General features: G+C 40.4%; 2 protein-coding genes across 4 annotated transcripts in view; one reads left to right on the top strand and one right to left on the bottom strand.

Moving 5' to 3' along the window:
• The first annotated feature begins 2,009 nt into the window (after nucleotides 1-2,009).
• On the top strand, nucleotides 2,010-8,967 carry myoc (myocilin). 2 transcript variants are annotated; one of them, XM_067384798.1, is made up of 4 exons: nucleotides 2,011-3,245; nucleotides 6,218-6,283; nucleotides 6,408-6,506; nucleotides 7,089-8,967. In XM_067384798.1, the coding sequence occupies exons 1-4, from the start codon at nucleotides 2,768-2,770 to the stop codon at nucleotides 7,874-7,876; spliced, it is 1,431 nt and encodes a 476-aa protein (XP_067240899.1). In that variant the 5' UTR covers nucleotides 2,011-2,767; the 3' UTR covers nucleotides 7,877-8,967. The 2 variants fall into 2 exon arrangements, with proteins under 2 accessions (XP_067240900.1, XP_067240899.1); XM_067384799.1 differs by lacking the exon at nucleotides 6,218-6,283 and having other exon boundaries at nucleotides 2,010-3,245.
• A 176-nt stretch (nucleotides 8,968-9,143) lies between these two features.
• prrc2c (proline-rich coiled-coil 2C) overlaps nucleotides 9,144-14,979 on the bottom strand; it is a 30,473-nt gene continuing 24,637 nt past the window's right edge. The window contains exons 29-33 of one of the 2 annotated variants that reach the window (XM_067384796.1): nucleotides 14,657-14,965; nucleotides 14,151-14,254; nucleotides 12,789-12,936; nucleotides 12,473-12,697; nucleotides 9,144-10,658 (exon numbers count right to left, since the gene is read on the bottom strand). In XM_067384796.1, coding sequence (XP_067240897.1) covers nucleotides 10,407-10,658; nucleotides 12,473-12,697; nucleotides 12,789-12,936; nucleotides 14,151-14,254; nucleotides 14,657-14,965 — 1,038 coding nt within the window. In that variant the 3' untranslated portion in view covers nucleotides 9,144-10,406. The remainder of the gene's footprint in view (nucleotides 10,659-12,472; nucleotides 12,698-12,788; nucleotides 12,937-14,150; nucleotides 14,255-14,656; nucleotides 14,966-14,979) is intronic. The other variant, XM_067384797.1, reaches the window with a different exon arrangement.

Below are 14,979 nucleotides of genomic sequence, written 5' to 3'. Positions count from 1 at the left end.
ATAAATCAGTACCCTATGTGTGTATGGAGTTTGTAAATGACATGAATAGGATTGCAGATATTAACTGGATAGACTGAGGGAATGTTTAAGATTGCATTGACTGAAGGAAAGTAAGCTTTGATTCTGTAACATCCTTCATTGTCAGTGTCTCCAGTTACTGCCACAGAATGAATGTTTGACAAAGGATTTAGTTGGATATAGTTTGCAGGCATAGTCTTGTAAATATACAGTGTTTCTGGTAAATGTCTCTTTTCTTCAATCTCCCATAAATCTGATGTGGTAATAGATTAAATGAAGCCTGAAAGGTGAAATTTTGAGACCTCTGATGGTGGTCCAGAAGAACGGCCAGAAAGTTATAAGCAAAGGTGTTGAAAACAAAACTAAGATGTTAACTTCCAGCCCCAAAATGTTTTTGGCCACATTTAAGATGTATTGATGTCATAACATTATATAACAAAATATTAAACCAAGTGACATTTATTTTTAAGACCTCAAGCACCCTTTTCAAGCAAAACACATTTCACAAACACAAGTTTAACAAGATTATAAAACAATAGATAATCAAAATCAAGACGAAAAAGTATTTAGACACCTTGTGAATGTCAAATGTTATTGAAATGTACAGTATGTGATGAACTACAGGAGGTTACTCTAAGACAGCTGTGTGAACCTGAAGAGAACTGACATCTACTAAAAACCACCTTAGCACCTTTTGATAAAAATAATTGCAAATTGCTCAGAAAAGTTCAAAAGAAATGATCTGGCATCATTTGTTTGCAGATGTAACTTGGTTTCATATTTTGTCATCCATACAGTAAAACTAATTTCTTTTTTAAAATGTGATCTGTATAATACTTTTTGGGACTATTAGATAACAACATTACTCACAGATTTGTGAGTAAGAAATTGCCTGTCAAGGTGTGTCCTGGCTAGTTGCATGTCAATAACTTTAAAAGCCCTTTTAAACATATTTATTATGTAAATAATTAATGGAATTTTAAAATTGGTCATTGGTAACTTTTTCTTAATTGAGTAGAATATTTAAATCTAAATTTAGAGCCAATTTTATGATGACATCCCTGTTTTACAATGTAATTTAAGGAATATGTTGTACAGTTGACAATATTTTAGGTATATAATATTGTAATAATATATTGGATAATGCATATTCGTCATGTACATGATAAACTAGATATGCATTGTATCATATTGTTCAGAAGGCCATCTTACCTTTACTTATTTTGTATAGAATGGATGACACATTTATACAAAACATACTTACATATCCACTCTTTAACATTTCACCAGAAGAAAACAAGACTAATGGTCTCAGGATTAAGTAAGAATGTTTAGAAACACTGTCAGAAACAAGGAATAGTGTATATATACCAGATATTTGTTTTACTAAATTTCTTAGCCGGGCAAGAAATTCAGATTTCTCATGCACATTCGAACAAAACAAAATGAGTGGCCACCATGAAGAAAGATTCCAGTCCTCTGCCATCTGGGCCACATTATAGATAAAAGAGTGTGAAAGTGTTTTGAGCCAATGTTTACAAAGTAAACTAACAAAAACAAGTGACAGACCTATTGAAAGTGTGAGGTGATGAACTGTGGAGGGGAGAGTGGTGGAAATGACAGCTGGATGTCATAAGTAAATGAGAAAGAAGGAAACTAAATAGCGAGAGATTGTGAAGGTTGGCGACAGAACGAGAAATGGGCAAGGGAGCACGATCCTGAAGATTGAAGCCGTTATTTGTGTTACGTTAAACTGTTACAAATGCCATCAACAAGATCACTAACACCTCCAACTTGCATTGACCTCTGCTACTGTTTGCGTCACATTCTGACCCCATTAGCTAAGCTCAACATGTAAACCAATACTGTGGACCTCTCCCATGGACTAGGTCCGGTTGGGGTAACTGAATCCAAATCTACCCCCACTTAACAGCCTGTCTTGGGTTCCCCACAGTGAGATCCCCTGGCTGTGAATCACCAGCAGCAAACCGATAGGACCACATACACCGCAACACCCGAATTAGAAAGCAGCAGAAAGGTATGCTCTCCCCAGTAGTTACCCTTGAAGATCACACACATTTAATGAGTTTGGTAGGCACATTACATATGTAATTACTACAATACCCAGTGGGAAAATACCTGAGCATAACCCTGTTCACCTTTGGTTGCCTCTGCATTCCTGCACACAAAGCTAAACAAACAGCACACAAACCATCCCACACATGCTCCGATATGCCCTCCAAGAGGAGGTGGCAAAGAAAGAACTCTGGAAGGATCTTTTTGATGGGGCAATCCCTCAAGCACACAGCATCCCTCCTTTTCTTCCGTCCCTCTTTGAGTCTCTCACTTTTTCCCTCCCTCCCTTTCCTCCCTGACTGTATAAATAAGTCCCAGCGTAATGTGCCCCGGACTCAGACAAACTGCCTCCAAACCTGAAGAGACAAACCGAGGGATCGCAGACATCAACCACCAATAAAAACGAGACACTCTGACCAGCCCTTCAAAGGCAACCTTTTGCACAACCAAGAGGAAAAGATTGAAAAGACTCAGGTGAGAGGTCATTAGTGGAATGCCAGAGAAGTGAGCGGCTCCAGTTACGCTTGTGAGGTGAAAGGGAAAGAACAGATTAGTGCCGGAGCTAAAGAGGACAGGGCAGACGAGTGATCCGCAGAAAGAGTAGTCACCTCTGTGTAAAACCTTCCTGTAAGAAGAGCATCAGATAAAGAAGTTTCCAGGTATCCACCTCAACATGTGGTTTTTGGCTGTGTTGTGCGTTTCCTGCCTGCTCATGGGCACCCAGGCTCAGAGCAGTGCTAGTTTTCGTCGGGCGAATGCCGGCAATGGCCGTTGTCAGTACAGCTTCACGGTGGACAGCCCTACAGAGGCCAGTTGTCCATCACCAGGTTCAAGTCCTGAGATGGAGGCCCTGAAGTCCCGTCTGGGGCTGCTAGAGGCGCTGGTCGCCCGTCTTGCAGGAGGGGAAGCCGTGTCGGAGTCATCACAGGGCTCTGGATCTCAGTCAGGCCTCCAGGACGCTTACAACCAGTTGATGGGGGAGAACGCTCAGCTCCAGAGAGAGAAGCAAAGACTGGACAGACAGGTTCAGGACCTGCAGCAGAGGATGGAGGTGCTCCGCCAGGAGGCTGAGAGGTTGAGGAGCAGACCCTGCGTGCAACAGCCTCCTCCTAGAGTGCCGCAAAATGACAACAGTTTCAGACCAGGATCAGGTGAGTAGTGACAACCAAGCATTTTTTGTAAAGTAAATTGTCAGGGAATATTTTGTTAAAGTTCTTCTCACGGAACCAAATTTATCTTTGCTTTAGGGATAAATATAGTACAAAAGTGTCCCTTTAAGGGTATTGTCCCAGTGACAAGCTCTTGTACCCCTAAAGGTACAATTGTTGCATGTTTTTATGACTAAATTCATCATAAAAGTGGGTATTAGTGATCTTTTACACTTTGTTTTGTCAATATAAGGATGGAAAATGCTCAAGCAAAATATGTACTAACTTGTAATCTTACTTTTGTGATTACTAAAATGTTTAAAATGCATCTGAGCCATGATTGTAAACAGGTGTGGTGTCTGGGAAAGCAGGGGGTGTGAGCATATGGCATGCTACTCTAGAGTCACTGGCACCTTGGAACAGACTCTTTTGGTTTATGTGTGTATTTCCACATTATACCTGCCTGGAAGTGTGAATGTCATACTTCCGGTGGGATAGGTGAGCAGGTCATTGTGTTCATTTTAAAGCAGTATTGAACAGTATAGATAGATCAGGGTTGAACTAGGTGACATCCTCCTGTCATATATTATAAGAGCAGGTCAACATATGAGCGAAAGACTGAAAAAGTCATGAGGGTGTTGGGGGCAAGCCGCTGAAGCAGTAAAAAAGCTAAAACTCTGCAGTTAAGTCTTACTGACAGCTTCCAGCAGACCCCTGACTGATGTTGCATGAGGAGGGGTGGAGGTCAGGGATAACTGATCCCTGCTGGAGTTGTTAGTGCTGGATTAAATCCGATGTTGGTACCTTAAAAACATGTCTTGGTTAAGCTTTACTGACATATTCTGTTATTGAAATTTACTGAATAATTCATTTATAACCACAGTTCTATAAAAAGGTAATGTCAAATAACTTGCACCAAAAAAAGTTCCAAATGAACTTGGTATTATAAAGGTTATACAGTATATTCTTCCCCGTCAGTTTCTCTTATCCATATCCTGACATATTTGACATCTGTTCTGCTTCTCACACCGACACCTTTGAGCAGCACCACAGCTCCTAACATCACCATATGTCATGTAAAAACACACATGAAAGTTTAACAAGACAGAGGAGAGAAGAACTGTGGAGACCCTCTTTGCAAAAGGATGACAGATTCCGGCTGTTTGAGACTGAAAAGAAAACAGTTCATATATCTTGCACATCCTCACCCTCTTGGATTCAGTTTTGCTTTCAGGTTCATAATCAGTTTGCACCCTAAATATCCTACTGCGCAGACATACACAAGCACAGAAAGGGGCTGAATAAACAGTAATTCACCAGTGGATACAAATACTTTAATTACATTGCTTAATGCAAGGTTCAAAGGTGCACTTATTACTTCTTTATATTGCTCTGGCTGATATGGAAGTTGTCTTGGACTAACATTTAACACAGGAAAAAAGTATAAAAATTGCCTCCCTTATTTAACACTTACAAAGTACTACTCATTGTGTAAAACATTTTAATGAGAAAAAATTACAGAGCAGTGAAGCTGCCTAACTGAACATGTAAACAGATCAGGGTCGCTGTTCCATTCAGCCATATGAATGTTGTCAGTGTCACCTCATTAAGTACGAACATATGAATGCATGCCTCTGCAGATTGAAATGTTTTGGAAATCTTTACTCTGACGTTTTAAATGAAAGGAATTCTCATTTAAAATTGTAATAAGAGATTGTAATCTGCTTCACGGCCTAGAGTTGCAAAACCCAAAAGCATTCAAACTACAAAAAAAAAACCAAAAAAAAAAACTCCAAAGTCTTCAAGATGTTAAGATGTGAAGGATCTTGCAAATAAATTAGCCTGCAACACGCTACCAGCTGGTCTAGAAGGTTCTTGAAAGTTCTGCTTGATCTCTAAGGGAACCATTAGGCACGATATACAGATAAGCACAAACACCTGCAAACAAACCTTGGGAATTGCATGCTTTTGTTGACTTGTAGTGATGTATAGACCTGTGTCCGTGACTATGTGTAGATTACAGGGATAAAGGATAGTAACTACAGACCTTCCCATTGCAGGTCTGAGCAAACTATCATCATCATCAACAGCAGCAGCCCTTTTTATCCCTTGCCACAGCAATCAATCAAAGTCAGCTTCAGATGTTCACGTCTCAAAGCTGAGCCATTATAAAAGCCTGTAAACATGTAAGCACATGATCAGACATTAATGATAATGTGGCACCATAGGTTGTCATAGGGCTTGACAGAGGTAATTTAGCCAATAAAATGGAAGGAGTGAGGATAATGTGTGTGGGAGTTGTTCAGGTCCTTTCCAACAAGGTTTCAAAACACCCCTTCTCAACCATCTTCCATTTTTTGGACTTTGGACAAACAGGTACTGGTTGAGCCAAAAGTTAACAAGTCAGATCACTCAAACAAACTGAGCAATGTTGAAAACTCCACAGAGCCATAGTTTTTTACTTTTGTTAAAGTCATGCACAAGTTAGGGTAGGAAAAGGTATTATTTCCTAGAAAAAAAAAAAAAGAAAAAAAAAAAGACAACAGCTTTTAATTCTGCTTCACATTTGTTTGAGATTGTTAATCAGGAAGTGTGTATGTGGACCCTGCTGGAGTTCATGTCAAAGAGTTTCGGATGTGTAATGGGAGGTCTGGAGTCTGGCAGGCTCCGGGACAGCTGGGAATCTACTCAAGGCTGTTTATTTCCTTCTGTTAGATTCCTGACTGTCAGTAGAGCTGCCAGTCCCCCAAAACCATGCATCCCAACAAACATACCTCTCAGGCAACTTAGGATCAATACCAAGCCCATAAGTCTGTCCAACTTGACTCATTTAGCCTTCCATCATGGTACTCTGGGATACCAGTGGATCTCACTTTAGAGACGATTTTAACCTTTTGATTGGACTAGAGTAACAGATAATAAGGGACAGCAAACATCCCCAGACCATAACAGCATATTGATCATGTGCCTTTTAGGTCCTGCACTTTCCCCCCTGGTATCCAGCCCTGGGAATACACAAGGAGACACAAGCAGTTTAAGAGGTAGGGGGTGTAACAAGGGTATAGCAACTCAAGCTGATAGTGAAGATTTGACAAATGTAGACCTCAACACCTTCACAAGCATGTCTCAATTTGAGTATGTGAAATTGTCTTTTTGCTCTCCTAGATCCTGCATGGCATTTCTCAAATCCAGAATATCAAGAGCTGACAGCTGTGGTAACGGAGGTGTCTGCCCCAAATCTGGAAGGTCCAACGGACATCTCAGGTGAGAGCCACTCCCTAACCCTAATGTGTCTATCAAATCAGACACTATCTAGAAGATGTCCTCTGACATTAGCTGGACTGTCAAGTCATGTTGATAGATATATATATGCCCCATGCCCCTACATCTGTTCATCTCAGGTGCCTGAAAAAATGATACCGTGCACATAGCTGTCATTCCTGCTGACAGCACTAACACAAATACTGCTATTTTTACCAATTCATGGTCTAAAATAGTCTAGCTTATAAAAGGAGTGTGTATGTTTAGTAAGGCGCCAAAATGGTAATGTGAATCACTTGATGTGACCATGTTGCTAAACAAAGACATCAAAGTTCGGGTTTTTCCCAAGAAGTCCTTTGAATTCTGCCAAGCATCCCTTCCCCCAGTTCCTCTCTCTTACAGGGTATTTTAGGAAAGGGTAAGTATGCTTCTAATCTTTTACACTAGTAGGAATGGTAGGACAAGGCGTCCTCTCTTCCACCTTTAGCCATATTTAGTAGATTTCATTTTAATGGCGTCTCCTTTCAACCTGTCATTGGCAATCCGATGTTCCCAACAAGTGTCCAATCTCTTGATTTCTTTCAGGCTGTGGGGACCTGGTGTGGGTAGAAGATCCTGAGGTGCACCGTAAGGCTGACAGTATTGCAGGTAAATATGGTGTCTGGATGCAAGACCCAGAAGCTAAGGAACCTTATGGTCCAGAGATGGTATGGCGCATCGATGCCGTAGGATCTGAAGTCCGTCAACTTTTTGGGTATGAAAACATGGACCAGCTGTCTCGTGGGTTTCCTACCAAAGTCCTCCTCTTGCCAGAATCTGTGGAGAGCACAGGTGCCACCATGTACAAAGGCTCCTTGTATTACCAACGGAGGCTCAGCCGCACACTTATACGATACGATCTACTCTCTGAGAGCATTGCTGCCCGCCGTGATCTTCCCCATGCTGGCTTCCATGGTCAATTCCCCTACTCCTGGGGTGGTTACACAGACATTGACCTTTCAGTAGATGAGAATGGTCTATGGGCCATATACAGCACCAACAAAGCCAAGGGCGCTATTGTGATCTCCCAGCTGGACCCTCACAACTTGGAGGTGAAGGGCACCTGGGAGACTAAAATCCGCAAGACTTCTGTGGCTAATGCTTTTATGATCTGTGGCAAGCTGTACACGGTTGCTAGTTACACCTCACCAAATACCACCGTAAATTACATGTATGACACTGCAACCAGCCAGGGTAAAACAATCTCAGTGCCGTTCAAAAACCGCTATCGCTACAACAGCATGGTAGACTACAACCCAGGGCAGAGAAAGCTATATGCTTGGGATAACTATTACATTGTGTCTTATAAAGTGAGACTAGGCAAGCAGGAGTAAAGCGAAGCAATCAGTGTAAATTTCCATATCACCCCAGCTTATAGACGCATTTTGCAATATTTTAATATTTTAACATCCAGTGGGACAGCTTTTGTTGGATTTACTGACAATGATAAGACAATCTAGAGTGAAAAGGCAACTGGACAAGATTCTACCATAATTATGCTGGTCACATTAATAATAGCACCAACAGTACGTATATATAATGAAAACAGAAAAGAACATTTTCCTGATAATTTTATATAGGCCGTTTTTTTTTTTTTCCAAGAAAACAGTTTAAGAAATTAAGCATACCAGTGACTACACTGCACACCTTCACATTAAGAAGTGGACTTATCTTAAAAAGATGTTCCTTTGACCAACAAGTTCCCAAATGGATAAAGTATCTAATCATGTATCATGATAATAAATGGATCATTAATAAACTGAGGCCACATTTAATTCCTCATTGATTTTGTCCACTTAACATGTTAATAGAGAAATTATTTTTCTACCTTTGTAAGTAATGTCTTGTCTTTTTGTGTTTATGGCACTGAATAAATTCAAGGAAGGGGGGAAATATAATGGCATACAATTACAGTAAGCCTGCCTCTCGACTTAGATTGTACAGAGGTATGCAACTTAAAACAAAAAAATAAAACCTTTGCTTGTGTACATGCTCTAATCCTTATGCAATCATACTATCCTAACTCTGTATATGATGAATATTTTCCCTTTTCTCTTTTGAATTTGCCTCAAGACTTGTGTGCTGCTTGAGATGTTAAGATTGGGATCTTGTGGCTATAGAAGTGTGTTAACTTATGAGAATAAAGATTTCAGAAGTTAAAGTGTGCCTGTCTTTTAATTTTAATGGTGTTGGCTTATATTGCATGAATTATGGTATGTTAATGAATTTAGTGCCTCAAAACCAAAAAACTGAAACATCATGACCACAGTTTTTTTTTTTTTACAGCATATTATTTTATTAGTTTCTGTAACCAAACCAGGAGAATGTAAATAAGACCTTACATATTTTAATACAGCGATTTAACCCCTGTACAAGTAAAACAAAACAGAAATCAAGAGAAAAAAAAAAAAAAAAAAAAGAATAATCAATTCCCTCTCCTCCCCTTCTGTTTGTAGTTTCTCATACCTACTAAACAAACAAGAAATGGGGGGCCATACTGAAACCCTTGTTCAACTGTAGGCCCCTTCTTTGCGATAGCAACCCAAGAGGAGTGGTTTGGAGAAAGACCTTGTATACTCAGGCCTGTGGTCACCATAACAGAGTAGTCCAAAACATCTGGGAACCTCTGTTCAAAACTTGCATCACTCCTGCCCCAAACCCCCCATTGAGTTTGGCTGCCTTACGCTCAAACATTCCTCTTTCTAAACTTGCAGCTCTTTAGCACTGAACCTAAATTGCTTGACCACTCACCCCAACCCAAACCCCGCCCCTCCTCTGCAGTGATTGGTCAGGAGAGTCAGAGTTGGTCAGCAGCATGGTTGGGAGCTGTGTGGAGAGGCTGGAAGGTGAAAGACTGGAGTTATAGAAGTGGGCATGTCTACATCTGTCCTCGTTCACAGAAAAGGGGAGGGGCTTAAGCTTAGGACATATCAAACATAGGCCTGGTCTGGAGGAACCGTTTACAAAAAAAGAAAAATTTCCATCATAATTCTACTATCTGTTGACCAAGCTGAACCGTCTTTGTCAAAATCATATATTCATCTAAAAGTATTCAGGTCTCTTGACGCCTAACCTTTGGCTAAAGATTCACGGTTATTTTGCGCACACACGCAAACGCACAATCTTCAATTCTTGCAGGCGTAGACTATTGACTGAGAAGGCAAGAGGGAAGGCTCACAGTGGAGACTGCAATCGATGAATTAATCGGATACGTCGGTAATCAATTCCTAATCTGCTGAAATGAAGTTCTATGTATTGTTAAGGCCAATACACATGGTTGAAGAGAAAGTAAGTGTGAGCGAAGCATACACACGCACACACACACTATAATTATATGTGAGTGTGTGTGTAGACATTTCATTGCATCTTTATTGCCATAACCTCAACACTGTTGCCCGAGAACATCAGGAACAACAAAAACTGGTGAAAACATCTTCAATCAAAAAAAGATATTTGCCTTCCTAAAATATGTTTCTCTACATGAGGAAATGTGAAAGTGAAAAGTAAATCAAATTGCTATTAAAAAAAAAAAAAAAAATGGCATTCTCAGCAGCAAGTGTAACTTTTGTTGATGTCTACCTTCATTGTTCACTGGGGATGCACAGTTCACACAATGGAGGGGCACTTTCTCTGTAATGCCATCCACAGCGGAGAGAATGGATGGACTGATAAAAGGATGAGGGCACAGTAAGTGTGAGAAATGCACAGCACCTCGTAAAATTAACCTCCATTACACTACTTGCCTACACTTCTCTGCTGCTTTCAGGTGCTGTAGGACGTCGTACCCCCTTCCCTCCCCTCCCCCAAGCCTCCGGCCTCTCAGTCCATCCTTCCATCCATGTGCCCTTTCTGAAGCAATAACGACTATTTGCCCTCCTCTGGTTTGATGGCCTGCGGTTTGATCGGACCCGTCCGGATGGGTTTGGTTGTTGCTAGAGGTGCAGGTTTGTCAGACTCTGTGCGGTCAGATGGCGCCCCCTGGTGATTTGAAGTGATGCTGTCGGTGGGTTTGCCTGCTCCTTCCATGCGGGTGGGCTTGCTTACTGGAGCTTTGAGCTGCTGTTGCTCAGAGAAGAACTTGTGTGTAGACTGTAATACCTCAGCTCTCTGTTTAGCCTGAGAGAGAAAGATCAACATTTAAAGCCAATATAAATAATGCCTTCATATACAACCTCTAAAGAAGTGGTTCTCAACCTTTTGTGACCCCAAAAGCCCCAACTGTCCTCAACAATATTCAAAAAAGCCACATGACTGGATATTAGGGGTGTGACAAGACGGGTAGCTCACGAGACAAGATTTTTATTTATTTTTTTTTTTTTAAACAGTATTTTTAAGAAATTCTCAATAATGAAATGCATGACTAGAAAATAGTCTGCAGGTGCATTTAAAATGTTTTAATTATTCATCTAATCTTGTAATGAATTCATTTCAGTTCTGCTTTCAGAGTATGAATTATCATATGAAATAAATACAGAAAAGAAGTCTTTTTACTGCATATGCAAACTTTTGACCTCATATGAGCATGCTTACGCCGGTTTCACTCCGCAAGCATTAGAGTCACGTTAACATGAACTGCAGCTTTAGAGACGTGCGATTATTCACACTGGAAGTGTTTGTACAGCGTCACAGCAGCGGCTCCAAGCTGCACATAAAGTGAGCAGTTCTTTACAAAGACAACTATAATATAATGTTTTTAAGTTGGTAATTTATAAACTTGATAGCCTTGAAAGTTTGTTAACATGGGGAGGTGTACAACATTCTCATATAAACATAAAAATAAAACTAAATAAAAGCTTCGTGTTATCCATTGCTGCACACGACTGAGGTAAGCTTTGTGTCTTACATCATCTGCCGCGTGCACGTTTACAACACAGCAAACTCGGCGAAAAAAGACAGCAAATTTCGGGTTTGATTTGGGTATGCTAGATCCTATAGCCGTCTGTGTAATAACTAAAAGAATGTTTATATATATCATATTTTCTGGCTAGTTTACTTTAGTTTTTTATAATATACCATACTTTAACCCAAACTGAATAATTAAAAACAAGTTTAAATGAGTAATTCTATAAATATTTTTTAATATTAATTTTCTTTCCTGACATACTTTAATTCTTGTTAAAACACACTAGATATGCTTATTCTGTGCATTTTGAGCACTTTTTGTGTGTAATCATATTTATTTTGTCCATCAAAGGTGTACTTTCACTTTGAGCGTTAGCAGCGCAGCAAAAATAGACCCAGCGCTGAAACAATCGTGGCACTGCTGCTTCTGCTCTGTGCTGCCGCACAGCCTCTGCGTGCGGTGTGAATGGTCTCATCTGTTAACATGGGCACCGAAAAAAAAAAAAAAACGGCCTTAGGCACTGTTGCGCAACGAATCCTCAGCCATGGTCTTGTCAGTCATCTTGTCACTTATTCATGTCATCAGCGAACTGATTCCTGCTGCACTACGTACAGTGCTGAAAGGGACTGAAGCGACTGTTATACAACTGAATTAAATTGTTGTCTTTTTTTTTTTTTTTTTTAAGAGAAATACAAACCATGGAGGAGTAATGTAAATGTAGGCATGTTGCATCCTAATCTCACCCTCACACTCAGTCATGGCAATATCACGAGACCGCTTTTCACCTCGAAAAGAAAAATCTAGTGACATTTTAATCTCATGGCACAAGAACTTGTCACATCCCTACTAAATATTAGTAGTGATCAACCAATAATCAGTTTTACCGATAATTTTGCTGTTTTAAGGTGATGCGAGAACAAAACTTAGCGCGCCTCCCATCCAAATAAATTGCAATTAACTTGCTGAAATGTAGCATGTTTCAATGTAATCGCTCAGTGTTTCAACCTCGGAAAGACGTCAATAAAACACGCAATGTTACAAATCAAACCCACAGTTTGACTTTAATAAATGTATTCACGAGGCTCACCTTAAGGTCCTGTTCTGCTTTTAGGGCAGCATGTGTTCCACGGGGTGCTAATGGGGGACCAGAAGGTCCACGTGGAGGGTGCTGAGGTCTGGGATGGGGCATCAGACCCCCGCTCAGATTAGGGGACATGGGTGGACCCATGGGTGAACGCTGCACCCCTCCAGGAAAGGAGTTTGCATGGGGTGGACGCACCAATGGAGACACCATGTTGGCCTGAGACAACATCTGTACACATGATAGAGATGGAAACCACCGTTAATACTCAAGCAGCATTATCGAATTAAGATTTCCAAAAACTTTGTCTGTAGTAGCTGACCTGTGGGTTAAACTGTCCTGGGAAGTGCTGAGCAATGCGCATTCCTGCAGATCCCGACTGGAACTGTTTGGGATACAGCATGCTGTTCATCTTGCTAGATTGACTACTCGGGCTTGTGGAGCTCGCCCTGAGAAAATAAACAAGAAAGCTGTCCAAAAAACATACAAAATGTGCCCTCAACAGATAATGGATATGCATCCAGTGCACAAAAAGGCCATGACACACCAAGCCGAAAGTTATTTTTCAGCCAATGAGCTGTAATTGAGCATCCAGTGGTCTAGTTTTTGCTCTGGTGTGTTCTACACCATTGACACTAGTCAGACCCTGTCTGCGGCTCTTCGGCCAATGGAGCATGTTGAATTACCAGCAGAGCCTATCAGTGAGAGAAAAATCACTTTGATTGGCTGTTCAGCCAAGCGAACCAAGGGACGAAAGCAAGCAAACAATGAAGTCAAGAGGGAAAAACAGTAAGCAAGCGCTGCTTTGCTTTTTAATGTTTGTACTGAATTGGTCAAAAGTTTTGAATTATTAAGATTTAACATTTTTGAAAAAGTCTCTTATGTTCAATGCTGCATTTATTTGATCAAAAACAGCAAAAATGGTATTATTGAAATATGATTACAATTTAAAACTTCAGTAATTAATCAACTGAACACCACATCAGCAGTTCAAATCAGGTGTTCAAGCAATAATGGTTCATATTATCAATGTTGCTGCTTAATATTTGGGGAAAATTTGTTATTTTTCCCCCCAGGATTCTTTGAATAAAAACATCAAAAGCATAAACAAAATAATCATACTACAATGATTTCTAGAGGATTATGTGACACTGAAGACTGGAGTAATGATGCTGAAAATTCAGTTTTGAATCACATGAATAATTGACATTTTAAAACAAATTAAAATAGAAAACATTTCTCTTTGTAAATGTAAAGAATTTGAAGTAACTTTTTTTTCTAACACGCCTTCATCACAGCGTTCAGCCTAATCTTGCGGCTCTGAGCAGAAACAAAAGCTGATGCTCTCCATGTGGTTTTTATTAGTCTCTGGTCTGTTCATATGTAAATTGCATGAGCTTATTTTGTACATTAGATTGAAAGATCTGAAAAAGCTCATATATTTACCCACCCATAGAGCCTCCCCTCGAAGAAATCACGACAGAAATGGTAGAAAGTGGACAAAAGACAATTAAAACACCAGGTGTAAAAGGGAATGTCTCCCCCTCATCTACTTGTGATCCGATCGACCAATTTGGATTTTAATACCAGGTGTAAACAGGGCCTCAGTCACCACTCGTTCTTTGATGTCGGCTTAGTGTGTCTGGGCCTTAAGCTGGATGGCTTTGCATGCATATATACACACCTATAAGGGCTAGAGGTGGGGGTAGTGCTTCTGGCGCTGACAGGTGGAGTTCCAGGCTTCATATCCATTCCACCGCTGAAGAGCTTCAGATCCATCTCACACATCTACAACAGAAAAAAAAAAAAAAAAAAAAAAAAAAAAAGCATGCACATTTCAATATGTCCCATGTGTGATACAGTAATGGCATAACTGCAATTATGATATAAGAAAATAACTATGTTTCAAAACAAAACCAATGTCTATGGTGTCGTGGTGTCCTAAACAATTTCAACATCTTTAAAGTTCAAATACAAGTTGACAAAAATAAAAAGTTATGGAAGGAATATACAACATGGTCTAAAATGAATATTTGTCAAGCAGCAAACATGAGTACATATGACTTTTACAGTCATTAACTTGATTACTACAAGTAAATTTAACAAATGAAGTACACAACTTTAAAAAATAAACAGAAGTAAAAAGTAAAGTAAACATGTCTATCAGTGAATGGGCATTTGTGCACAAACCTTATTGGAAGGCTGCATCATACTGTGTGTATTCTGGCCAATAAGGCCACGGTAGGGCGGATTGCTGGGGGGCTGGCGGTTGAGGCTGGGTGGCGGGGCTTGGGGAGGGGTTGGAGGAAGGGACTGAGGCAAAGCCAAGAGCGGCTGACCACCACCAGAGCCAAAGTTGGGCAGAGACAACTGTGAACCTGGCACAGGAACGGTCACCTGCTGTAGGGCAGAGCTGGGACTTTGTGTTGAGCTGTAGTAGCTGCTCTGCTGCTGGACTTGTCCAGAGTACAGGTTTGAGTGCTGACTCATTCCCTGACGCTGCAGATCATCAC

This window comes from Chanodichthys erythropterus, chromosome 4 (assembly GCF_024489055.1).
Source record: "Chanodichthys erythropterus isolate Z2021 chromosome 4, ASM2448905v1, whole genome shotgun sequence".
In the NCBI taxonomy this organism is placed as follows: Eukaryota; Metazoa; Chordata; class Actinopteri; order Cypriniformes; family Xenocyprididae; genus Chanodichthys; species Chanodichthys erythropterus.
This window is presented reverse-complemented; position numbering and strand designations above follow the sequence as displayed.